At 42.3% G+C, this 27780-nt stretch overlaps 1 protein-coding gene across 12 annotated transcripts in view; it reads right to left on the bottom strand.

Annotated features, from left to right (window-relative positions):
• The window catches only part of MCTP2 (multiple C2 and transmembrane domain containing 2), a 347996-nt gene that overhangs the window by 160022 nt on the left and 160194 nt on the right, over positions 1 to 27780 (bottom strand). For 11 of the 12 annotated variants that reach the window (XM_032342144.1, XM_032342142.1, XM_032342141.1 and 8 more), the window contains 3 exons: positions 22957 to 23491; positions 8265 to 8327; positions 7004 to 7112 (listed from right to left, as the gene is read on the bottom strand). In XM_032342144.1, coding sequence (XP_032198035.1) covers positions 7004 to 7112; positions 8265 to 8327; positions 22957 to 23421 — 637 coding nt within the window. In that variant the 5' untranslated portion in view covers positions 23422 to 23491. The remainder of the gene's footprint in view (positions 1 to 7003; positions 7113 to 8264; positions 8328 to 22956; positions 23492 to 27780) is intronic. The other variant, XM_032342145.1, reaches the window with a different exon arrangement.

The raw sequence follows: 27780 nt of genomic DNA, 5'->3' as shown, positions 1-27780 counted from the left end.
CTGCTTCACTAAAAAGCAGTTTCTGAGAGCCAAATTCCAAAATCAGAACACAGTATTCTAAGATGCATGTTGGCAAACTTTGGCCCATGGGTCAAATCCAGCCCACGGCTTGTTTTGGTAAATAAAGTTGTAGAATCCAACCTAATCATGACCGTGAGTTTGCATATTATCTTTAGATGCTAATTCGAACCAAGAATTACTTCTATTTGGCCTTTTGGAAAGCTGCTAACATTTTTAACTTTAGAAAACATTAAATAATACACCAGATGTGATATAGCACTCTGGATAACGTCTGTCAGTTTCGTACAATGGATTATCGGCACCTGAGAGTCACACTGTCAATGATTCTTCTCTTTCCTCTTCAGTGATGCAGCTCTGTGACCAAAAAGGAAATGAATCATTAAAATGGATCTAAAGATAATGGCTCTTCTGGCGCTACACCAGCAGAGGTAAGTAGCTGTCACTGAGCCCTTATGACCCATAAATCCTAAAATATTTACTTTCTGGCCCTGGACAGAAAAAGTTGCCAACCACATCCTAGACAGAAAGTTACATAAACGATACCGATTACACAACAATCTAAAGAAAATACCAAACTCTTTCCTCAGAGGATGATTCATCAAAAAACAGTTTTTCTCCCTAAACATTCAGAAATGACACTGTGCAACTGACTTTGGTATCCCAGAGCAGTCCCTCCAGAGCCAAGGACCCAAAACATCTCAACGATATTCCAAAGGCCGACCTGTCGTAATGGAAAATCATTATCTGGTCCATTTGACCCATTCTGCTTGAGGCTTAAACATTAAATACATGATTCACTATGATTCACTATCAGGAAAACAAAATATAAACTCCTATGTTTGTAGTTGGTGCATAAAGAGAGGGCACGGGGGTGCCGACAAACTGAAAGACTGGTGAGGGACCCAGTTCCAAGGTCACTGATGGGGGCATTGACGTGGAACAGAACACCAAGCTCTTCACTGGGAGTCAGGAATATAGGCTATTCTCATTACTATTACTCATTAAGAACCATAACAACACATGGGGCACCTGGGTGGCTCAGTCATTGAGCATCTGCCTTCAGCTCAGGTCATGATCCCAGGGTCTTGGGATCGACCCCTGCATCAGGCTCCCTGCTAGGTGGGAAGCCTGCTTCTCCCTCTCCCACTCCCCCTGCTTGTGTTCCCTCTCTCACTGTGTCTCTGTCAAATAAAAAACAAAAAACAAACAAACAAAAAAAAAAAACCATAATAACACTCTTTATCCTTTACTGAGTGTTTTCTATATGTATGGTTCTATGTTACATCTACTTCCTTTTTGTTCATTCTAATGACTCTAATGATATTCTAATGACTTATAATGGCATCATGACATCATGCCCATTTTACTGATGGGTAAACTCAACTTCAGAGAGGGTGATGGAGATGCCATAGGAGGTCCCAAGCTGGGAAAAAGGCTGTAATGTCCAAACCTCTCCTTGCCCCACCGAGCTACCCAGGCTATGCAGAGAGCTCCCTCACACACTGCGTCCCTATGTGATCTTGGTAGGTCACATAGTCTCTGGACTTTTTTTTTTTTTTTAAGATTTTATTTATTTATTTGACAGAGAGAGATCACAAGTAGGCAGAGAGGCAGGCAGAGAGTGAGAGAGGGAAGAAGGCTCCCTGCTGAGCAGAGAGCCCGATGCGGGACTCGATCCCAGGACCCTGAGATCATGACCTGAGCCAAAGGCAGCGGCCTAACCCACTGAGCCACCCAGGTGCCCCTAGTCTCTGGACTTTAGTCTCCAGAATTCAAGCTTCTGTTGGGTTGGCCATTGAAGCAGGTAATCTGTATGAGGTCCTGAACTTCCAAAATCATCTGAATCTCTTCCATGACTTTCACCATCGGGTCCTAGGAGAGAAGCAGTGCAGTGCTCATCTCGTGGAAGGGACTCAACCATGCTCACTACCTGAAGGAAGGAGAGAGAGACCGAATTCTCTTCCCTTTGGGGAGGATGTTTCCCCCTCCTACTACTGTCTTTAGTATTCCTTTTCTTTAAGCAACTGGTGGATTTACTTAAGGAAGCATCCTATGTGTAAACCATCACTGTGGCACTGTAGGATATACAAGATGAATAAAATAACCATTCAGCTAATAGAGTGCTAATATCTTAATACAGCAACTTGGTCATTTATCCGGATAAGAGTACAAGTATATGTTTCATGGAGGTAACATTTTTATAGGCTTGAGAGGAGAGAGAACTTGTGTCTGTGATAAACAGACAAAGAAGTGGCATCTGGGGGCACTGGGTGGCTCAGTTGGTTAAGCATCTGCCTTCGGCTCAGTTCATGATCCTGGAGTCCAAGGACTGAGTCCCACATCGGGACCCCTGCTCAGCAGGGTCTCTCCTTCTCCCTCTGACCCTCCCCCCTCTCGTGTTCTCTCTCTCATTCTCTCTCTCAAATAAATAAATAAAATCTAAAAAGAAGAAGAAGAAGAAGAAGAAGAAGAAGTGGCATCTGAATGAATCTTGAAGGATATTTCGTATTGTATGAATTGGCTATCCAGCTTATATCCACAGACCTGGAGGACATGTTTCATAGAATAAATAACGGTAATTCATGGATAATTCAAAATTCCTTTTGTATTTAGTATTTTGGCATATCAAACAGTTCTCTGTATCAAATTGTGTTAATCAGGCTAATATCAAATTAAATTATGTTCAGAGAATACAAACTAAGAGCACTGGAGAGCAAAGAGGAAACAAGGTAAAGCCTCAGGAAAAGGAGATGTTGTGCCTAATAGAGAATTGAGACTCTGCCCATCAGGAGAAGCTAGTGCTTGTTCTCATGTGCCAACACATACTGGTGGACAGCGGTTGCCTAGAACAACGGTGCTCAAGTGTGTTTCCTGGACCACTTGTTCAGGATTGCCCTGAACTTGTTAGAAATGCAAATTCTTGGTTTCCCCACCCCCACACCACCCAGACTTGCTGAATCAGAATCTCTGGGGGTGGGCCATGTGTTTTTATCAGCCCTCCAGGCTACCCTGGTGTTCATTCAAATTTGAAAACTATTGGTCCGAAGGACTGTGTTGGATAAAATTCTGATGCTGTGGGTCGCATAGAAATTATCATTGTACTGATAAAGAATGTCCGTCCCAGGCAAGGAGTCAGGACTGGGAGCATGTATGATGGTCGTTCTGGTCCCTGCCTAAATCAACAGTGCCCACTTGTATGCTACCCTGCCTTGAGGGGTCTCTGGAACATTTCCCTGATCACTAACATAATGTTTATGAAAATCAAGCAGAAATTTATAGCGTCACCATGTAGGAAGGCACACCACACCTCCAAGTACAGAAAAAGAACTGCCTGGGAGAGGGATATTTTCTCAATAATGATGAACTTTCCCAGTAAATAAAAGAAAACAGACAAGAACAGTCACTACTTGTTCCAAAAGATAGAGGTGCTGGAACAGCACAGTTGATGACCTAGATGCCTTACTAGATATTTTAGTTGGATCATACTGAGTTTACACAAGATAAAGCCAAAGTCATATGATGTTTAACTCTGATGAAACTATTCAGAAATGACAATGGCTGGGATGATAGCACAGATGACAGTTTCTCTTTTGTCTCTAAAAGGGCAAAGGTATGGAGCATGAACATATACACCCCATTCTTCTGGTTATTTTCTGATGTGTGCAATGCTTTCTTCATCATCTACTAAGTTTACCGCCATCTACTAGGAATGTACAGTAAGTGCATCATTAGGATATGTCAAGGGTGGTAGAGCCAGACCACTGGGAGAAAGATCCAGAGATGGTTGGTCCACTGGAAAGAGGGGAGCTGGTTTGTAGAAGTAGTCCAGGGTCTGCACTCATCCCCAAAGTTACAAACTATTAACAGAGTTCCAAAATTTAAAACAAAATAAAACAAAAGAAAAAAAACATGTTCTTTTAAAAGGTTTAGAATACTTTCTTCTTTGGAAAGTTAAATACACTCTCCACGGAACACACTTCCCACTCCAGATAAGCTTTCACAGAACAAGCTCGATAAAGATCTTAGTTTGACAGAAGCACCCATGGGACACTGTGCACATTCAGAGCAAGAGTTGGGATTTTTGTGGGAGTTCACATCACACGGGTTCATGACGGTTGTCTCAATGTTACTTCAGGTGTGAAATGTTACCTGATCAAATCATTAACAATAACACAAGACATGGATTTATTAAAATGCATGAGTTTATAACTATAGCACGTAAGTGGCAGCACACTGGAAGTCATATGACTGAGAGAAATTATGATTTTGGTGGAAAAAAAATTAACCAAAGAGTAAAAACACGAGAGGTTTTTCCACTACTTTGAAATCCTGTGTTTGAGAAAAGACAAAGGGGGAGAGAGAGAGAGATAGTAATTTTGTTTAAAAAAAAAAAAAATGGAGGATACCTGGGTGGCACAGTTGGTTAAGTGACTGATTTTTGGTTTCAGCTCAGATCATGATCTCAGGACCTGATCTCAGGGTCATGAGATCAAACTCGAGGTCAGGCTCTGCACTCAGTGTGCAGAGTCTGCTTGAGAGTCTCTCTCTTCCTCTCCTTTTATCCCTCCTGCTTGTGCTCTCTCTAAATAAATACATACATACATACATACATAAATCTTTTTTTTTAAGTTAGAATATTTTATATACCCTGAAAGATGGAAGTAAGTCAGGTGAGATCAGATTGACAGATGCATCCATAATCTAAAACATGAGCAGAAGAAAATCACAGCAACAAAAGAGCTTTCAGAAGCAGGGCTGGGTGGGAGAATATGAGGGCATGTGCCAGGTACACCGTGGATGCTCTGAGCTTGCAGGAAGCAGATACGGGAAGCAGAAGACAGTCTGAGAAAATATCAGGGCACAGCATATGTACAGCAGCTAGGTGGCCCAGGACCATCCTCTCCCCTTGGTGCCAAGCAATGATTAGCAAGAGCCCTTGAATGCAAGCACAGTAAGCCAGGGAGGAAAGCTTTAAGTGATAGGTGGTATCCAGGAACTGGTGATAACTGGGAGGAATGGCAAGGAGCCAGCCTGAACCACTGGTTCAGCCTGTCCAGTTGTGTGTCCCAGTCCTCCTTGCTAACAGGGAAGATGGGACACAGTAAGCAAAAATAACATCCATGGATGGGGGCACAGGGACACAGAGACACACAAAAAGATGAGCATCAACATGTCAAACTGGAATAGCTAAGAGATAAAGTACAGAATAGGAGATTTTAAATGTCTACTTAGTATTCTCACACATAGGACGGAATCATCTCATTTAGGAAACAATCATAGGCTGATATAAAAATTTAAAAAGTGGCAATTCAACACATGAATGGAACAGCACAGTGGTCACAATGTACAAGAAAATGAGAAAGCTGGAAGGCTAAATGGAGGAATTCTCCCTGAAAGGAAAAAGTCATGGGAAGAATGAGAAAGAAAAGCTAGCAGACATTGAGGACAGAGGGAAGGGTCTGGGGGAGACACTCAATTCCTTAGAATAGAATGTCTTTCTTACTAAACAAATTCTTTAAAATACCATAAAGAAAACTCAAATATATTTCCCTGTAAATAAATGTAAAATCTCTGAAGGATAAAAATAACGTAAAAATAAAAGATAAGCAACAGATTAAGAGAAAAAAAAAGAATTAAAAACGGAGAGAAGAAAAAGTTGAAAACTGGACAGAAGATAGAGAGAAACTCACAAAATAAGGCAATATGAATGACCACATTTGTGATCATGATAATCCACAAAGTACAAATTAAAACAAGAAGAGTCGATACCCAACCTATGAGATTGCCAAGAACTAAGAACGGGAAACTAGATACTTGACAGTGAGGAAGTGGGAAAATTGTAAACATATTGTAAGAGAGGGCATATTCTGCACCTCCTGGAGGGCAATTTGCCAGGATCTCTTAAATTTAACAATGCGTATCCCCTGGATCTTGACTTCCATCTCCAGGTTCTGTCCTAGCTGGTGACGACAGTTAGCTTTCATGAAGCGCTAGAAGCCAGACATAGTTTTAAGTACTAAAGAAGTTACTACATTCAGTACTCCCAATAGCCTGTAACAAAGGTTAATATTACTATCCTCATTTTAGAGCTGAGGAAACTAAGTCACAGAGGGGCCAAGGAACATTTCCTAAATCAAACAACAATAAATGGAGAAGGGCAGGATTTGAGCCCAGGCAGTCTCATCAGGCTGTCTGCTCCTAAGCACATGCCAGTTTTTGTAGGATATAATCTCATCTGTGTATGAAAACATACTCGAGGTATTCATCACAGTATCATATATATTCCTAAGAAGGAAAAAGCATTGTCAGTCAAGAAACAGATGAACAACATATCCTGTTATGGAATATTATGTGGTATTTAAAAGAAAGGAGATATATTTACATAGAAAAACATGGTCAATCCTGAAGACATCTTTAGTGAAGCACAAAAAAAGCTTCTTGCAGAATAATACATCCATTATAGTATTTTAATTAAAAATATACATGTGTGCACGTGTGTGTGTGTAAAGGCACAGAAACAGAAAAAGTGAACAAATCAAATCATGAAGGTAAGAGATGTTATCCTGGGGGTGGGGAGTCCAGTGGGATTTCAGGGCAGGAGGGAGATGGAATTCAAAGGGCATTTCCATCTACATGTACGTTTGATGGCTTCATGCTATGAATGCATTCACATCTTTTCTTATGCATAATTAAAGTAGAATCAAAGGAACATTTTCTTGAGCAGTTACTATATGCCAGGCATAAAGCTATTACTGTCGTCTCATCTCATTTAAAACAACTTTATGTGATTATTACTATTATCATTATTGTTATTAATTTAATAACAGTAAAAGACAGTAAGATTCAGGGGATTTAAATACTTTGCTGCAAAGGCCTTGGTACCTAAGGGGTGTAGATTTGAGCTCCACTCTGTTGCAGGAGATGGGAAAGGCGGCCTAATCACATAGAGACAAGAGTACAGACGCAGGTGTGCCAGGCTTACCACAGCGGTCCCGGATGACCAGGTTCCGGCCTTCCTTCAGATGGATGGTGAGGAGGTAGGCAAAAGGACTGGGCAGATTACTCAAGCCATCGCCGGCTTCCCCAAACATCTACACAGACATAGAAGTAGGTTAAGTCTGCTGTTTGGTGATCAAGGGAGAGAATTTCAGAGCCGAAGCAAAAGTCACTACAGAGGCAAATCTTCAAGCTGCATCTTCCACCCCCCAAGCTTGATGGCCTGGCTACAATGATTTATTAGCACATCCTTCAAGTTTCTCCCCAGTGGGATTTTTTACCAGAATCCCTGATCATATCTTTACAATCTTAACTCTGTCCCAACATAATCATACACGTGGTAAGCCAGTATCTGACATACCCTTAAGCTCAGTGATTTCTGGTAGGATTCTTTCTTCTGGAACTCAAGAGACAGCCCAGAGGGAGGGAGTAGCACATGCAGATTCCACGTGTGTCCCACAGACATGGGTCCAGACTGAGATGCAAAGCGGCTACCTCATTTTCTCTTCCTTCCCACCAAACCTTTCCACCCTGGCACACCTCCTCCACATTTCTGTTCACGACCACTCCACTGTCAACCCGGAGCCCACATATCCATCGGGTACATACCCCTCCCGTGTCCACATGTGACACACTTTGAGCGCTCTCCCTTTTGCTAATTGTCCTCCATTCCCTGCCTCCACTGTGGTGTCTCCTCCACTTACCCTCAGTCTTGCTTCCCCTCAACATGGCTCACTTTCCTGTCCAGGAATTCATCAACTCCTACCGGCCACAAGGTCCACTCCAAGTCCATTTCTGAATATTTATTCAATGAATCCAACTAAAGTGTTGAACTAGAACTTTGCACTCTAGCTCAAATTTTTGTCTTTCCAAAGAGAAAGGACAGATAAAGTAATTTATCGTTCACTTATTGGACATTCAATTAATCGATTTTGTGGCTGGGTCTCCCTTGACAGCCTTCTTTTGGAAGTTTCCCTCATCCAGGTTTCAAAGCACTTCTGAACGGCTTTGTCTCCTTTACCATCCCACTCAACTGCCTAGCTGCTCTGTATTTTTAGAAAAATCGGTCCCAGTCTGACAGATCGATAGACCCTGAATTAATCTTTCCCAGCCATAATGTGTAAGGCCTGCCTTTGTAGGTGGATCTGCTTCGGCGTGCTTTAAAAACAGGCAAAGCAATACAGATCCACACATTTGCTAAGAAATCATGTTTACTCCAGTGATTGTTTTTAAGGAACGTCACTCACAGATGGTTCTTCAAATTGTTGGGATGTCAGAGAAGCATTCAGATCACCACTTTCGCATAGCTTCTGTAAAAAAAGAAAAAAAAATCCCGCTTTCAAAAGGCAAAATGGTATCAGCCTACAGGGATAGATAGACTTTATCAGGTCATTCGCTTTGAGTCTGCCATCTGCATGGTCAATTTCAAGTGCGCAGGCTGCCTTCCCACAGACGTGGCCAGGGTTGGCGATAACAGTTGGATTCAGTAGAGCCCCTCTGGCTACAGCCTCTGCCAACTTAGTTCTCGATCGGAGGACAGACAAGGCTGACTCTGCTCTACCACCAGGCTGCTCTGCCATCTTTCATTCAACCAGGCTCTAGTGGGCAGGCAGCATGAAGTGGGAGCACCTGAGCCCTCCCACCAGGTCCCTCCCACCGCAGGCCTCCCTGGTCCTCTGCCACCAAAGAGAAGTGGGCAGATCACATGGCGGAGACCTGGGCTCATCGCTCAGGAGGGAACATTTCAAAATGTGATCTGGAAGACCTTCCTCCCACCTTATCTTCCAGAGTCTGTACAATCACCAAGCAAAAAAGTAAAAAATGGAATTCTGAATGAAAGCTCAGAATGGGAGGGGTGTGGGTTTCCTAACTGAAGATACCTATGAAATGATCCCACAGGGCAAGGAAACGGTCAGCAGTTAGTGTGGGATACAGTAAACATATCCACTGTGCAGGTTTTAGATGCACAGATGCAGGGTCCAGGAGAGCTCTCGGACCCCTTGAGGTGTTCTGGGCTGGAGATAAGGACAGTTGTCTGCACAGAAAGGCAGAGTGTAAGGGACATGAGTTAACGGTCTTCCCGCATTTTGGATATGTTCCTGCTGGGCTGGTGCCTTAGCCAGGGCTGATTTCTTGTGTGAGAAACATGGGATTTCTCCCTCCAAACAAGGCTGGGTAACTCCAAAGTTTCAGGAAAACTGAGGCAGGCAGTCAACCTGCAAAGACAGCTTTGATGACCATGAACCTCTCAGGGTAGACACTCTGAGGACCAGGAGCACTGTGGTCACTGGGCCTTCCCATCCACAGTGCTCATCAGGGAGGGCCAAACAGAAGTCAGAGATCCTGCCTGGAGGGTAGGCTACCTTCCAAGACATGAACACACACACACACACACACACACACACACACACACACACACACGGCTTGTGTATGTGTGTGTCTCTCTCAAGTAGAGCTTCAGGCAGCAAGAGAATCTGGGTTCCCAAGCAGCAGCCTCCAGGATATGGGGGGATGTGAGGGGTTACAGACAAGCTGGGGTCCTCTGGTTCACCCCCTCTGCAGGCAGTGACATCATGAAATGCTACAACCAGGCAGCAATGGGTCCTGATCCCAGGATGGCCTGAAGCATCACACGTCCTCCCCACTTAGAACGGAGGCCCCATGGCTCCTGCATCTGTGGTTCTCACACAGGCCTCTTTCTCCACCCATGATGTCCCTTGACTGTGTATATAATTCATCTTCTCATTCATTCATCACGATCACAAGGGTGATTTCAGACACTTCGACCTTTCCCCTAGGCTCCCAGCACCACAGCCCCTGGCCCTGGAAGGACCACCGCTGCCCAGACAGGAAAGGATCCCCAACCCTGTGTGTGGGAGACCTGTTAGCAGACTGAAAGGGAGGCACCAGCGGAGGCTTCACCCTCCTCTCTGGCTCTTCATACCTCCCATGTTGCTCTATGTAAAAACACATCCTAGGGAATGTGGACAGGACTATCTGAAGACCGCGTTAGGAAGACAATAAGAATCTCACTCTACTCCCCCAATTTCAATGTTTGACCTCATGCCTTTTACACTGCACACTATTATTTCCTGGAAGCTTAGCAACTCTTCTGCCTGATTTACAAAGCCAAGAGAGACCAGACACATCTTCACGGGCAGAACCAACAAAAAACATCTCCTGTCTGATCCTCTGCAGCCTGAAGACCCACTGGTAATGTCTCCCATTTTGCAGTCCCACAAACCTATCACAAACCTACCACTGTTGGGCTCAAAGTTTCCATTCAGAGTGCACAGTTACTAGCCAAAGATCCAAAGATTGTGGTGGCCCAGAATCTTCTATCACCAAGGAGAATGGTGGACGGATAGGGGCTTTAAAGCATCACCCCTCAGAGGGCACACCCAACATGATCTCCCCCAAACTGGCCTCTCTGTGCTTAATGATAACATTAATTAAGGGACAAAATGAGTCCACACAACCACTGTCACTTACACGCTATCAAACATGAGCACAGAGCTCTTACTCAAATATGTGATAAGTCTTCCACTTACAACAACATGGAAATTAAATGTGAAGAATGACATTAATTCAATATTATGGCTGGTTTTACTCACAGAAAAGTCACAGAACTTAAAGTTATGGTTCCCACAGCCACCGTAACTGTCACACACCATATATACACACCAATGAAGGAAAGTGATCACATAAAGAAGAGCAGAAATGCTACATAGGCACTGAGGACCAAGTTACGGCCACTGGGGGACACATAACCTTGACTATTCCCTTCCATTCTGCATAGAGACGAAGGTATTATCCACTGAGTAGAAGTTAAATGATTTCACTTGTTTGTAAACCTAGTAACTGCATCAATGAGTTCTTCTTTAAAAAGAACACAGTTATGACTTTCCTCATAGGAATCCCTGGTATCCCACAATCACGAGAATATATTTTTGATGTTCTCAACAAGCATAATCAAGCACTCTGTTTTTTATTTGACTTTTGAAAAGTTAACACACAAAAATTGTTGTGTACAGCATTACAATTTTTAAGCCACGTATAGACTTGTGGGACCCTGACAACAATCAGGACAGAACAGTTCTGTTCCCTGATAGCACTCATTCATTCAAGCCCACTGGGGTCCAGCCTGTCTTCCCCATGTAGTTTCACCTTTTCCAGAATATCCTGAACATGGACTCATACTGTATGCAAACCTGACATCTGACATATTTCACTCAACACAATGCCTTTGAAACCCATCCAAGTGGTCCTCTGCATAAATCGTTTAAACATTTTTCATTGCTGAATAATATTCCACTGAATACATGAGCCACAATTTATCCAACAAGTGCGGGTTTCAAACATTTTAACCAAATGATTTCCAAGGACTCAGGGAAAGATAAATAATTTTGAATACCATGAACACCATGAATAGTTTACTATGACAGGGGCACCTGGGTGGTTCAGTAGGTTAGGTGTCCAGCTGTTGATTTCGGCTCAGGTCATGATCTCAGGGTTGTGAAACTGAGCCTCGCATCAGACTCTGAACAGGGCATGGAGTCTGCTTATGCTTTTTTCTCTTCTTCTCCCTCTGTTCCACCCCACCTCACCACTCATGCATTCCCTCTCTCTCAAAAAAAAAAAAAAAAGAAAGAAAGAAAGAAAGAAAGAAAAAAGAAAAAAAGTTTAATATGACAAAACAGTCTAGTTACATAGAAACATTAAAAAATATAGCACCGGGCCGCCTGGGTGGCTCAGTGGGTTAAAGCCTCTGCCTTCGGCTCGGGTCATGGTCCCAGGGTTCTGGGATCGAGCCCCGCATCAGGCTCTCTGTTCGGCAGGGAGCCTGCTTCCTCCTCTCTCTCTCTCTCTCTCTCTCTCTCTCTCTGCCTGCCTCTCTGCCTACTTGTGATCTCTGTCTGTCAAATAAATAAATAAAATATTTAAAAAATATATATAGCACCAACATTTTAGCATAAAAACTAGTATAAGGTTAGCAAGCTCTCACACAACTCTCACTGCAGCTTTTTGGGTGAGTGGTTTTGAGCTTTTGGTTTGGTTTGGTTTTTAAAGACACAGACTTTGCATTGGTATTTCCTTTCTACCTAAATAGAAATTGGTGGGAAGGTAGTATGTTTTGCATTCTCTTTAGTTGAGAGTCCTCTATCTGCAAGAATGCAGGTTTATTAAAATTCAGCAGGATATGGGAAGAAATGAGCATGGATGGGCCAATTATATAAAAAAGAAAATCTCCCCTACTCACTCACCAAGGATCTTAAGAGCAAAACAAAGATGAGAGTAACCATCTTCCTTTTGTGTGTGCAAAGCATGATCTTGTACAAATACCCCCTCCCATGGGGCTCATCGAACGCTCTCGCTATGAAGCACACACAGGAAGCCAAATTATAAATCATGTAAACAATCGCTGGGCATTTAAACCTCAATACAAGGAGACATAAACCCACATCCCGAAAAGCTAAGTGAGTAAAACGCTGGCTGAGAAGAGCACTTCTACAGTGTCTGAACAACACTCAAGAGTACGTCACTATAGCAAACAGTACATGGATACAGATTTACTTAACGACCATACCGGCATCTAGGTTCCCGAGAATCGGGACACTCTGGATGGCAGCGTTCATACACACAAACACCTACCAGACAAAGGAAGTAGCAAAATGCACGAAGGAGATAGGATGGCTGGACAGATCCCAACGCAGAACCTGGATATAGTGACAGAATCAAAACAACACACGTGGCGATGAGAGGATAAAATTAAGACGTCGGCTGAGAAAAATTCAGGTCTACTAAATGGCTGAGTTTATGCCTATTAAATTTGTACACAACTTTTCAAGGGGCTATTTACTGTACAATCGTCAGCTACCTATTTAGTTCCCCCCCACACACTCCCAAGATTGTTCTCTGTAAGCGATTACCCCGGGATACTGAGATGCAAAGTAGAAGTCACACATGCGTGCGTGCGTGTGTGTGTGTGTGTGTGTGTGTGCGCATGTGTGCATACATATATGCTCTATTCAATCACATGTCAGTATAAAGCAGTGGTCAGCAACGTCCAACCCACCACCTGCTTCTACAGATTAGGTATAAACTTTGGAGCATAGTCCTATCTATTCATTGACATGTTTATCTATGGCTGATCTCACGATACACTATCGGGGCTGGGATGTTGCAACAGAGGCTTGTGGGCCACAAAGCTAGACATATTTATTATCTGGTCCTTTGTGGAAAAAGTTTGCCAACCCCTGGTATAATCAACCTTTATTTTCACGCTCAGTAATAGCTGTCCACTCACCTTGCACGCACTGTTTTCATGCTTTTTACCAGCAGGTAGCTTAAAAGAATAATGGTCCCCATTACACTTTCTTAGCACTTTGTAATTTACAAATACACACATTCTCCTGTTAAGGGGCCCACAAGCTGTCATCAGTATCACTGATGTAGGAATAAGGAAGCCGACGTGAACAGGATAATTGGCTGCTGAAGGGAGATTAAAGAGTTAGACTTTTACTGGAGTGTCCTGGGTCCTCCACTCTTTTCACGGTGCCCAGATCCAGGAGAATCCAAAATTAGAATGCCCAGCTCTGTGGGGGGGATACGAGACTTGGGAGTCAGAAAGACCTGATTTCGAATCCTACTTGTTCTACTTCCTATCTTTGGGTTCTTGCACAATTTACTTAAAATTCAAGACATGAGAACATCTCCAAAAGGGCCAAAAAAGATACTTACTTTACAGATTATTTGGAGAAAAATTAATTCATTGAAAGGCTGTCTCTGGGCCAGACACTTTACTAGGCTGCTTGTATGTAGAGGGAACCAAACAGATGTGGTCCCATGAGATAATACTCTTATATTGTAACAAGCACAGGTCCTTATATGTAACCTCTCAGAAAGCAATACTGGTGTGCCCTTTCTGTTACTATTGCTGTCTTACTAGTATGATTGTTATTAAGGTGGGGGATGTGTTTAGGAAGACTGGAGGAAAAAGCTCAATGAAGGTGGTCAGCCAACCAAGTCCCTTCCTTCGTTCCAACCATCCCTTTCCCTCTGATACTTTCATCACAACAGAGCTAGAGGGCTGGTAATGAAGTCTCAGGACAGTGCCCCCACCCCTCCCAAGCACAGCTCACCGACCTGTGCATGCTTCCTCCATGGCTCTCCTCCAAGGCAAAGCTTCTACTTACTGCTATTCCCAGGGTCTAGAGCAGGTGTTATAAGCACCACCTGTATACTACTTACCCCTGCCTGTGAGCAACACCATGATTGAGCCCAAAGGGATCCTTCTTAGCCCATTCTTTGGTACCCCCAAGTAGCCCTATGGTCTCACAAGCTTGCCCAACAGAAAAGGAAAGCCCACATGACACACACAGCCTCCAAAGTAACTCACATCCCCAACCACTGTCCCCTCACACTCCTGCCCTGCTATTCCTGAATCACAGCAGGCACTCCTCTGCCTTCCCGGAGCCTGTACGCTTACTCTTCTCTCCTCTAGAGAAGCTCTTTCTCCAGGCACCAACACACCTTTATTCCTTGCCTCCTCTAGGTCTTTGGGTAAATGCGACCAGCCCAGAAGAGGTCTTTCCAGACTTCTCTGTTCAAGCACTCCCAATCACCTTCTCTGCTTTGTTTTTCTCTATTACACCTGGCCCTCTCTGAACATATCTGTAGCCTGCCCCCATTGGGACCAGGATGAGATCTCCTCGAGATAGTGGGTGTTTGTTCGGTTGATGGTTGTGTTCCTGGTGTCTACAGCAGCATCTGCACGTAGTAGGCACTCAACAGAGGAGAAAAGAGGGAGGAAAGAAGAAGAAAGAGGCCAACCCCACAGAAGATCCTGGAACACGGCTGACGTGCCCGTCTCGTGGACATGGTGATGGTGAGGAATGATTCTGGAGATAAATCACTAACAGTACAGAACACGTAACTAAAAGGTAGAGAAATTAATGTACCTGTTCAGTTGTGCCAGCTGTAAGCTAGTTCCTCTGAACTGCTTTGTCACTGTGCTTCTCTGTGGTCACGAAACTGAAGCTCTGTGGTTGCCTGGTAGTGTTTCTGGAAACCTCCCGAAAAGGTAAGGTACTTCTCTAAACCACTCAACTCATCTGCATAAGCTAGCACCGAAGTTAGTTAATTAAAACCTCAACTGCCAAATGAAATGTCAGGAAATCCCCAGTGGGCGACTACATGGACAATGTGGTGGTAGGAGGCAATAATCCTTTCATTCAGGATTATTAGTCGCTGAGCACGACAATAAGGCCATTCAACCACTATAATTATCCTCGCCTTTAAAAGGGCACAGTGGACACGCAAAAATAACTACCTTCCTTCGAGGGGCACCTGGGTGGCTCAGTCGACTGAGCACCCACCTGGCTCTTGATTTTGGCTCAGGACATGATCTCAGGGTGCTGGGATCAAACCCCGCATTGGGGGTTCCGCACTCAGCATGGAGTCTCCTGGAGTTTCTCTCTCTCTCTCTCCATCTTCCCATCCCCCTGCTTGTGTGAGCTCTCTCTCTAAAATAAATAAATCTTAAAAAAGAAAAAACTCCCTTTGACTACCAACTTTTAGATCAGCAGCTCTGAGTCATCTCATTTCCAAACTCCTGATGTACACAGAGTTTTGCACTTGGATTCAGACAGTCCTGGATTTAGCTCCTGGCTCTAACACCAGCTTGATGATATTAGGTAAGTCATTAAACCTTCCGGGCCCTCATTTCATTCTGGGAAATGTAATGGTAGAAACCACTATAATAACTAATAAATACAAACATAATATGCAAACCATGTCAGGTGCTTGTGCCCTCAACCTATTTCTGAGCTAAGAGCCTTCCATTTTTTTTTGGTCTTAAAATTTTGCATGAAACTCAGCGACTTGGCTTACTCCCTGCCTGAGTTGGAGCGGATATGCCCTCCCTCTTCAGGCCCTTTCCTGACCACCTGCTACATGACTCCTCCCCATTCACCTTGCCCAGTGATCCAGCACGGATCAGCGGCCGGGACCACCTCAGATCTTCGTCATTGTCTTTGTGAAATCTGGGCCTATGCTCAACTCCACCATCAACACCAAGGAGGGGAACCAGTGGCAATTTTCTGTATTTTCTAAATACCTGACTTTATAAAGCAGAAGAGAGTATCTTATAAAATGAGTACCAGGGAAGGAAGTGAGAAGAACAAAGGCAAGGGGGGAAAAAAAAGAAGAAAAAAGAAGCTACTCTACCCCTGGGTCTCCTTAACTGTATTTAACCTGACACTTAGGAATTCCTTTAGAGCCCGCCCTCCTTCCCCCAGGCCTCCATGTATCACCACCTTCCCCAACCCAGCGGAAATTCATGCAGCCCCGCAGTACCTAGCATGACCTGTGGCTTGAAAATCAGCTGTGGAGAAACATGAGTCAATATATTTCACGTAAGGGCCTGTGGGTGGCTCAGTTCCTTGAGTGTCCAGCTCTTGGTTTTAGCTCAGGTCATGATCTCAGAGTCGTGACACTGAACCCCACGCAGGGCTCCATGCTCAACATGCAGAATCGGCTTGAGATTCTTGCTCTCCCTCTCCTTCTTCCCACCACTTAAATGATTATTTTAAAATGTGTGTGTGTGTGTATGTGTATATATATATATATATATATATATATATATATATATATATATATATTTTTTTTTTTTTTCCCCCACATAAATGAGATGTGCAGAAAGCTGGAATGGAAAGAAAAAAAGGTGTCTGTTCCTCAGGAGCTCCCAGTCTAATAAGAGATGCCAACTTCAAGGGGCGCCTGGGTGGCTCAGTGGGTTAAAGCTTCTGCCTTTGGCTCAGGTCAGGATCCTAGGGTCCTGGGATCGAGTCCCGCATCAGGCTCTCTGCTCAGCGAAGCCTACTTCCTCCTCTCTCTCTGCCTGCCTCTTTGCCTACTTGTGATCTCTGTATGTCAAATAAATTTTAAAAAAATCTTAAAAAAAAAAAGAGAGAGATGCCAACTTCTAAACAACCAATGAAAATACAAAATGGTGGATGGGATTGGCAATAAAAAAAGGTGCCCTTTGCCACCTCCTATCCCCAAGTTTTGGTGATGACAGCAAGCAGGATAAAACTGTAAGACCACCTTTCATCCATCAGAAGCCAGACATACAAAGTCATGTAAAGGAGACAATCTGGTTGCCGGGCAACCATGTGAGGTTCTCAGCCTGACTGAAAGTGATAATTACACAGCTAATCAAATAGTGTGTCAATCCAAAAGAGGACAAGGTCATGCAAGAAGACCTGGATAAAAGTTTGTACTTACTCCTGAACCCTATGGAGGGAAGAGAGAGCCCAGGCCACAGGACTCTAAGAACCTTGGCCTCATGGCCTAGGCAGGTTGGCATGTGGGCATCATGTCATTGGCCCAAGCCAACAAAATGTGAGTATGTCAAGTCCTCATTCGGAATTCAATCGCTATTGGGAGATGGATGGCTATCTACACCATTCAGTGCAGAACCTATCCATTCTCTTCTCAGGGATTTGAGTCCACAAAACAGTCTCCTGATTCTATGTGACTTGTAATGCAGGCTGACTTCAGGGAGCCAATACACCCAACAGGCTCTCCAAAGTATTTCTAGGCCCTGATATAATTATTGCTCACTCCACTTTAATGAAGTTGATGCTCATTATGATTTGACTTCCCAAATAACTTGACAATAATGACACAGTGAGCTGTTTATATCAAAATAAATATGAGAGTCTACATAGTATTTCATTCTCATTGCATATGAGTCACCATTTGTCATTTCTAGCTCAGTCTCATGGGTATTGGGTTATCATGAGGTGGTACTCTGAGCCAGATGGCCAGTGGACAGTTAATACAGGTCTTGGAAGCTAATGATCTTCTCAGGGTCTTACTCAGTGACACCTTTGCCGACTACCCATTGGCCTTCCCTTCCCTACTCCCTCTATTTTCTCCAAACCCTTTCTCCCTCTACAGATTTCTAGAGAAAGCAGAATGAGGTTAGTGTTCCATGACAGCAAAAGTGACATGCTGTGTAAACAAAGGTAGGGGGAAGATACAGATTATATAGTCAGGAAACCCAGACAGGGAAAAGAAATTTTCAGCTGGGCTTTGAAGGATTGAGAGAATTTATGTGAGAGAAGAGAGATGTGAGATGGGTCTCTGAAGATTACAGAGATCATGAGAAGCAAGGAAAGGGGAACAGTCTAACATCATTTCATGTCATTTCACGGGTGCCACCCGGTGCATAATGGTGATGTTGCCAAGAAACAAATGTTTGTATCTGTGAGAGCACTTCAGAGAGACAGAATTCTGCCAGAACCAGTTGTGATCAGGTTTCCGTGGACTATCCAGTGTGGTATGAATCTGGGACCCAGGAGAAAAGTCTGGAGAATCCTCTTCCAGCAAATGCATCCTTTATTCTAAAATGACTTTCTTCCACTTTGATCTTAGGCATGATTGAGCACGACAGTGAGACTGTTCCATACTTGACTATTTCAGACTTCCATGTGACCTCTCTACATTCTCACATTCATTTTTCCTCTTCCCTCTTAATTTTTTTCTTTGCTTTCTCATTCCACTTCCCCTAAATGTAAGCCCGCGCCTCACTTCATTGCTGACCCTGACAGGAGTGGGGAAAAAACTGGAAGACACTCAGCCAACATCATTATCTGGGGTGTTATCCCACTGCTGCAGGTTCAGCCTTGAAGTTGCCCTTGGACATAAAACATGGGAGACAAACATCAATGGGTACTTGAACCACAGATGCTCCTTGCTTTACCCCTCCCCGCTCTGGAAAGCTACAAATAATATCAGCCACACCACGAATACTCAGCAAACATCTTATTGTCTTTGTGGTACCCCAATATGGTGGAAGGAGCTAAAAGGGGGACAGGCAGAGCAATGCACTTGACCACATGTGATCCCATAGGCCTGACTAGCTACAGCCCAGTCCACACCAATCCTTTCTTCCCTCCTCATTGCTTCTCCCATTCCATGAGAGTGATAGTAACCTGTCCACTACTCATCAGGAAGAAAAGAGATGACCTGTATCCTTAGATACAGATTCACCAACCCCCAAACTCACATGACATGGATTCACCAGAACTTCCATCTTCATTGAAAAAAAGACAGAGACAAACACATTTAGATTTAAGGCTAGTATCAGACTTGGGCTGAAAAGTCTACACCTGTCTAAATCTCTCTGTTTTCAGTGAAATCATATAGATAGAAATTTCATTTACAGTATGTTTCTTTCCAAAAAATCCTAAACAAATAAAGAAATTCTGACTTTAATGAAATTATAAACTGAAGAGAACTTACAACAAAGACACTGATAAAAACTGTATGAACCTGAATGGATTCATTACTATCGTTGATTTCCTCATATGTAAATAGTGATTGAGCACATGCTCTGTGTCAGGCACACAGCAAGGCCCCAAGAAAACAAAGACAAATTAGACATGACTCCTTTAGACCTACCCACAGACCAAATTACACAGCCTAGTGGGGAAGATAAGCAAGGGAGTGGTAACTTCTATACCATGTAATAAAGTTTAGATCCTCGGGTAGTGGGAGAAGCCCACTCAATATGGTGGAAGGGAGCTCAAAAGGGGGACAGACAGAGCAATGCACTTGACCACATGTGATCCCATAGGCCTGATTAGCTATAGCCCAGTCCCGCCATCCTCTGCAAACCAAGCAGATACGTAGCACTCAAGTGACCATGGGAGGATCAGTCTCAGTTTCTACTTTGCACGTCCTAGGACAGGAAAATAGAAGCAGAAGATTTTTATTCAAAAAAGAGGTTTAGAGACACCTGGCTGACTCAGCTGATAAAGCACATAACTCTTAATCTCAGGGTTGTTTGAACCTCAGATTCAGGGCATAGATGACTTCAAAAAAAATATTAAAAAAAGAATTTGCTTTCTTTTCATGGGTGAGTTAAAAAGAAAAATTATTTAAAATAAATTATTCCAAGGGTTTTGCATTTAGCCCAGAGAAGAGAAAGTAACCACTACCAACCATCCATTTACCATCCATAAACAGCCCCTCAACACAGACCACCCTTCCTAGCACATATCACACCAGAAAGTTCCTCAAACACCTATGTCAGGAGCAGCAAAATGCTCACCACCTCCTAACCACCCCACTCACACTTCAGGTTGTGTCCACCATATTTCCTCACCCATCAAATCTACGCCAGCTTGCGCAAGCCCTCACGTCCTGTCACAATGTCTGTCTGTCCCAACGCACTGATATCCTCCAACCACCAGGCTGCCAAGAGGCAAGGCTTAGATGTTTTGCACAGACAGTTCCAATATCTTCTTGCCTCTTATGCTTTCTTTAGAGCTACACAAAACTGTCTCTTAATACCTCGTAACTTAAAGGCAGGGTCACTTTCCTAACCATCTCTATTTCTAGTCACGACCTTTATGGTGCCTGAGTTAGAGTAGGAACTCGAATACTTATAGTCAGCAAAACAACTTCACGGCATTAACCTAAAAAAAGAAATTATTCTGGGGCCACCTGGGTGGCTCAGTAGACTGTCTGTTTCTTGGTTTCTGCTCAGGGCCTGATCTCAGGGTCCTAGGATTGATCCCCACGTCAGGCTCCCCACTCAGGGGAGTCTGCTTGTCCCTCTCCCCCCCTCCTCCCTCCATGCTCCTGCTTTCTCTCTCTCTCGCCCATAAATAAAAATAAAATCTTTTTTAAAAAAGTAATCATGGGCGCCTGGGTGGCTCAGTGGGTTAAGCCTCTGCCTTCGGCTCAGGTCATGATCTCAGGGTCCTGGGATCGAGCCCCACATCGGTCTCTCTACTCAGCAGGAGCCTGCTTCCCCCTCCCTCTCTCTACCTGCCTCTCTGCCTACTTGTGATCTTTGTCTGTCAAATAAATAAATAAAATCTTTAAAAAAAAAAGTAATCTTAAAAGAATTCTAATCTGAGAGTGTTAGACTATCAAAGCCAAAAAACCCACACATTTTCTTCTGATCAGTTAATAATTTAACAAGAAGATAAACTTCAGTATCCAATTCTACATTGGATATAATTACCCCCTTCACACCGAACTATGAATTATGAATTATGTTTAATATTTCACCTGATTTATATTTTGATTACTGGAAAAACATATTTCAAATTTATAAACAATGGTAAAAACTGTAACATGGTTACGAAAAGAATTTCATAAAAGTAAGTGGTAAGGAAAAAGATAATTAAGTCATTGAATGGTTGATCGTGACTTATCATCAAGTTTCCAAAGGAATCTGGTCACAATGTACTCCAGATATCCAAGATCCATTCCATAATGACACCCAAATATATGACACAATTAAATATAAATATATGACACCCCAATATATAACAGTCTTTGGTTAAATAAAAAATTTGGTTGAATAACAAAAATCCCAGTTGAAGATCCAGGTTTGTATGCAATTATAACAGAAACCTAGAGTCTCCACAAAAAAAATTCACTTCTTCCCTCAAAGCTGCAACCTACTTTAGTGTCATTGATGGGGAACTAAAAAAAAAAAAAAAAAAAACAACAACAAAAAAAAAACTGATTAAACCAGTCACCATGATTTACTAATCTGGGGACTGAATTTATATTAAACGTGTTCTAGATATACAAGTTTTTCTCATAATTGTATTTGGCTATTTTATCTCATTGAAATACTAAAGCATTAAAAAATCAATGAAACCATAAGAATTTGCATCCTTCAGTTTTTTTTTTAGAGAATGCAAGTGAAGCTGTCCTCAGGCAAACATGCACACACATACAAGTGAGACTGGAGCAAGTTCAAACCCTCTGACAGTCAAACGGAGACACACATTCATACATTTCTTAGGAAGATGAATATGCAGGGGTCCCTGGGTGGCTCAGTCAGTTAAGCGACTGCCTTCGGCTCAGGTCATGACCCCAGGGTCCTGGGATCAGGCCCCATGTCAGGTTCCCTGGCCAGCAGGCGAGTCTGCTTCTCCCGCTCTCTCTGCTCATTCTCTCTATCTTTCAAATAAATAAATAAAATCTTTTTTTTTTTTAAACAAATCAGTTTATTCTCTGATAGTTTTTGAAGTCAGAAATCTGAAATAGGTCTCCGTGAGCTAAAATCACTGTCTGCATAGAAGAGTTCATTCTGGAAGTCTGGGGAGACTATGTTTTCTTTTCTATCCTAGCCTTAGAGCTACCTGTACTTGATGGTTCATGTGTCCTTCATTTACCTTCAAAGCCAGCAAGAGGACATCCAAAAATTGTACTTTGACTCCACGTCTTCAACCTCCCTCTTCCACACTTGGGGAACACTTTTCATCTATTTTATTTAATTATTTTTTTTTTTAATTTTTATTTTTTAATTTTTTAAATTTCTTTTCAGTGTTCCAGAATTCATTGTTTATGCACTACACCCAGTGCTCCATGCAATACGTGACCTTCGTAATACCCACCCCCAGGCTCACCCAACCTCCCGCCCCTCCAAAACCCTCAGATTGTTTTTCAGAGTCCACAGTCTTTTATGGTTCATCTTTGTTTTAAAGAAATATTAACATGCATTTTTGTCTACCATAACACTGAGCTGTGGTGGAGACACACACACACACACACTCACACACACACACTTAAAGCAAAAAGTTTGAGGAAAAGTTATGCTCTTAATTTCTTTGCCAGGAACATGGGAAAAGGAAAACTCATCCAATAGGGCTTTTAATGCCTTAAAGTATCCCAGAGAGGTTATTTGTAATAGTTTTAAAATACATAGAGGTCAACCCTAAAACGAATGGGAACAGTGGGTGCAATCAATATTACCTGAATTTAAATTCTTATAAATGACATTCTCTCCATCCAAGCGAACCACAAAAATAACTCCAAACCAAATCTTCCAAGGGCAAGGAGTACACATAGAAAGGAGAAAAACAGAAGAAGGAGCAGGAAAGTGCCCAGCCCTGGTCTCACCTCTGGCTCTTCCAGGGCCTCGTCTCCAGCCGGCGTCTTCTGCAGCAGATCCAGGATGCCATTGCTAGAAGGCCTCCTGTCCTCGGCGGGAGAGGCATAGGCCTCCTCGGAGTCCGTTTCCACCACACGGAGGTAGCCGGCTTCTTCCTGGCTCCAGTCCAATTCCTCCTCAGACTGTTTCAAGGAGCTACTGCTGCTCTTGGGCAAGATCCCCGCCGTTGACAGGCTGCTGGGCACCGAGGTGTACGATGACTGGGGCCCAGAGTAAGGCCTGCCCTCTGGGGCCAAGGCCTCAGCCTCCAAGAGGTCAGGGACAGAGAGGCTGAGGCGGCGGTCCAGGGAACGCCTTGCCCGTAGGTCTAGGGGCTTGTTCGGGTTCTTTTTCACCCTCCTCTTGCTCAGGTTGATTAACAAAGGCCTGGTCCGCTGTTTCAAAGAGCCCCAGACAGACGGTTTATCCTCCATGGCTGCCTGAAGACCCAGGAAGTCACTCCATGAGAGAGCTCCTCTGTGTGGGAAACAACCGCAGCGGCTCCTAGAAAACACCATGTGAGGAGAGAGAACACAAATGAGCCTTCTCGGTAGTATCTAAGCACATCGAAGTGTAAGATGTGACTGGAAAATCTCACACGTTCCACTAAGGGACTGAGATGGAAACATTTGGTTGGTAATGTTTACAAATATTTTTAAAGCATTTTTTTTAAAAGATTTTATTTATTTATTTGACAGAGATCACAAGTAGGCAGAGAGGCAGGCAGAGAAAGAGAGAGGAGGAAGCAGGCTCCCTCCTGAGCAGAGAGCCTGATGTGGGGCTTGATCCCAGGATTCTGGGATCATGACCTGAGCTGAAGGTAGAGGCTGTAACCCACTGAGCCACCCAGGCGCCCCCCTTAAAGCAATTTAAGACACTAAATTTTTAACATTTTTGTCAGAGGAGCCATAGAAAAATTCTAGTCATGAATGGAACTGTGAGGTTGATGTAAAAAGAATGTTTCATAAGAAGACTGCTTTCTCTGACTTAGTTCACTGCATTTAATGTCCTCCCTCCCGGTTCAGCCATGTTGTTGAAAATGGCAGGATTTCCTTCTCTCCAGATGCCTAACTCATATCTCAATGTGTCTCACATTTTTTTATCCATTCACCCCTCAATAACCACTTAGATTGTTTTCCTCATCTTGGCAACTGTGAAAAATGCTAAGGTGAACAAGGGAGTGAGGAAATGCTGATTTTAGTTTGGGAGGATATATATACCCAGAGTCATATAATACTTCTAGTTTCAGTTTATTGAGGAACCTCCATATTGTTCTCCATGTGTCTGTATCAGTTTACCTTCCGACAACAGTGCACAAGGGCTGTCTTCCACATCCTCACCAAAACTTGTGATCTCTTATTGTTTTTTTTTTTAATAATGCCATGTAGAGTTGAAGTTTGCTAAGAGAATACATCTTCTGTGATCTCACCACACATACACAAAAGTTCTAAATATGTGAGATGAAATTTACAAATTAACAAGTTAATATGTTAATTAACTTGATTGTGGTACTCATTTCACAATGCATGTAATTAACTCATGTTGTCTACCCTAAACACACACACACACATAATTTCTACACATACAATATTTGTTTCATAACTAAAAGACTACTTTCTTATGTTGCCCCAGGGGAAAGCAGAGCCAAAATTTGCCACCACAATAACAGCATCTTTAATCAATATTATCAAATAACCAGTACCTTTTAGTGTTTGAACCAGGGTAGACAAAGATTCTCTGTATGAAATCAGTTAGTAAATATTTAAGACTTTATAGGACACATGGTGTATCACGATTACTCAGTTCTGCTGTTTGGCACCCAAGGAGACATGGACAACACCTAAATGAGTGTGGCTGTGTTCCAATAAAACTTTAGTTACATAAATGCAGCAGAGTGTAGTTGGCCAATCCCTGCTTTAAAGTTACCATCTGGGCGCCTGGGTGGCTCAGTGGGTTAAGCCGCTGCCTTCGGCTCAGGTCATGATCTCAGGGTCCTGGGATCAAGGCCCGCATCGGGCTCTCTGCTCAGCAGGGAGCCTGCTTCCCTCTCTCTCTCTCTGCCTGCCTCTCTGTCTACTTGTGATCTCTCTCTGTCAAATAAATAAATAAAATCTTTAAAAAAATAAATAAATAAAATAAAGTTACCATCTTCCTTTCCACCAAGATAGGTGCATTTTGAAGTATACACACATACTCATGTTGACAAAAATTCCACATGATAATCTTAAAACTTTATAGAAAAATAAGGTTGACTAAAGAGAAAAGCATTTATAGAAGTAAGAGGCCTGTGTACCAAGTCAGAAAAATGACAAAACTATAAGGGAAATCTCAAGAAATGCAAGCTTCAGAGCTTTAGCTTCAGAATATATGATTGAAAGTGTTTCCCGCAAACAGTTAGGTGTGAATTACAGGAATGCTTCACAAATAACATGTAATTATACAGAGTGGTAAATACTATGCAGGAAAAGGGGTGACTTGACATATTACAAGTTGGACTCATTAAGGATCAAGTCAAAGTCAAATCTTGATGAAAAAGAATGAAATTGACCACTTTCTTCACCATCCACAAAAATAAGCTCAAAATGGATTAAATGTGAGACCTGAAACCATAAAAATCCTAGAAGAGAACACAAGCAGTAATCTTTTTGACATTGGACATAGCAACATTTTTCTAGCTATATCACCTGAGGCAAGGGAAATAAAACAAAAAATAACCTATTGGTACTATGCCAAAATAAAAATCTTCTGCACAGTGAAGGAAACAATCAACAAAATGAAAAGGCAACCTGCTGAATGGGGGAAGATATTTGAAAATGACATATCTGATAAAGGGTTAGTATCCAAAATATATAAAGAACTTATATAAATCATCACCCAGAAAACATATAATACAATTAAAAATGGGCAGAAGACATGAACAGCCACTTCTCCAAAGATACCCAGATGGATAACAGACACATGAAAAGATGTTCAATACCACTTATCAGCAGAGAAATGCAAATGAAAACCACACTGATATATTACTTCATACCTGTCAGAATGGCTAAAATCAAAAACACAAGAAAATACAAATATTGGCAAAGATGTGGAGAAAAAAAAGAGCCCTCATGTACTATTGGTAGGGATACAAATTGATGCAGCCACTTTGGAAAATAGCATGGAAGCTTCTAAAAAATCAAATTAGTTCTACCCTGTGATCCAGGAATTGCACTACTGCGTATTTACCTAAAGAATAAAAAAATACTAACTCTAAGTATTACATGTACCCCATGTTTATTGCAGCATTATTTATAATAGCCAAACTCTATGGAAGCAGCCTAAACATTCATCAAGAGATGAATGGATAAAGATACACACACACACACACACACACACACACACACACACACACTAATTAACTACTCAGCCATAAAGAAGGCAATCTTGCCATTTGCAACAACATGGGTAGAGCTAAAAAGAAAAATGCTAATTGAAATATGTCAGAAAAAAGACAAATACCATATGACCTCATTCATATGTGCAATTTGAGAAATAAATGATCAAAGGAAAGAGAGGGAGATAGAAACCAAGAGAACAAACTGATAGTTATTGGGGGTTGTAGATGGGGTAAATAGGGGATAGGGATTAAAGAGTACATTTATCATAATGAAAACTAATAAATTAAAAAAAGAGAAAATTATCTGAAGGTCTTAGGGGTTTAATCCAAAAAAAAAAAAATCAACTTTGGAGAAATAAACCTTATTCTATGTGTCAAGTAGCTCATAATAAATCCTTTCAGTATGAAAAGTAACAGCAGAGTCAGGTAATTCTGATCTGGCCTGTATTTACATTGCCATGTTTGGCTGAGGATAAAACAGGCCAAGAGCCACAAGAAAATATATTTTCTAAGATCAAGGACAAGTGTTTGTACCCAGCCCTATCTTACTCTAGGCAGGATAGTTAGTCATTGGGAAGTCACTGCCTTTGGAAGAGCAGGACTATGAGAATCTATAGCTTTTGCTGGATCACTGGATGACCACCAGGAAAGGCAACAGCTTCTTCCAGGATGAAATGGGCATCTTCAGAAGGTAATGCAGGGATAAAGAACTTGGGTTCCAGAGACAGACTCCATGATTTGGAATTTTGCTGTGTCACATTTTACTTAGATAGACCATTAGCGGCAAGTCATCATAGTGTGCAAACCAAATGAGACAGGTTTAAGGCCCAGTGTCAAATGCAGAAAAAGTATTTAGTCAAGAAAAGCTTTTTTAATTACTGATACTGTTGTTATAATTTCCAATTTTGACATCTTAATTTATTAAAGAGCTCTCTTTCTCATTGTTATTTGTATACGTAACTACCTCGATGGCCTCTTGTGAGGACTGAATGAATTCGTCTATATAAAGAGAAGAACAGTGCTTGGCACAGAGTAAATACTTAAGATAATGTTAGCTAGTTTTTAAATTATTATATCACTTATTTCATGCTGAGCCATTCTAGCTTTGAAAATATTTCACTACTTTTTCCTGCTTTGTAAAATGTTGTTCTAAACATAAACTTGTAGTTCACATTAGCAAGACACAAATACATTATTTAATTCACCTCTCATAGCTTAACTTGCAAATATGCTAAAAAGAATTTCTTCTATATTCATTTAGAAATATTTTAGTCAATTAGCATTTAGTGGAGAGTTATATAAATGTTTATTAGATCTAGTTTGTGGATGGTTCAATTCTTCTATACTCTTGGTGATTTTCTTTCTACTAGTATTACCTAGAGAGGAATGCTGAGTCTCTCACTCGTAAGTGTGAATT

Source organism: Mustela erminea, chromosome 5 (genome assembly GCF_009829155.1).
Source record: "Mustela erminea isolate mMusErm1 chromosome 5, mMusErm1.Pri, whole genome shotgun sequence".
Taxonomy (NCBI): Eukaryota; Metazoa; Chordata; class Mammalia; order Carnivora; family Mustelidae; genus Mustela; species Mustela erminea.
Note: the sequence above shows the minus strand (reverse complement) of the source record. Positions and strands in the feature narration are given on the sequence as shown.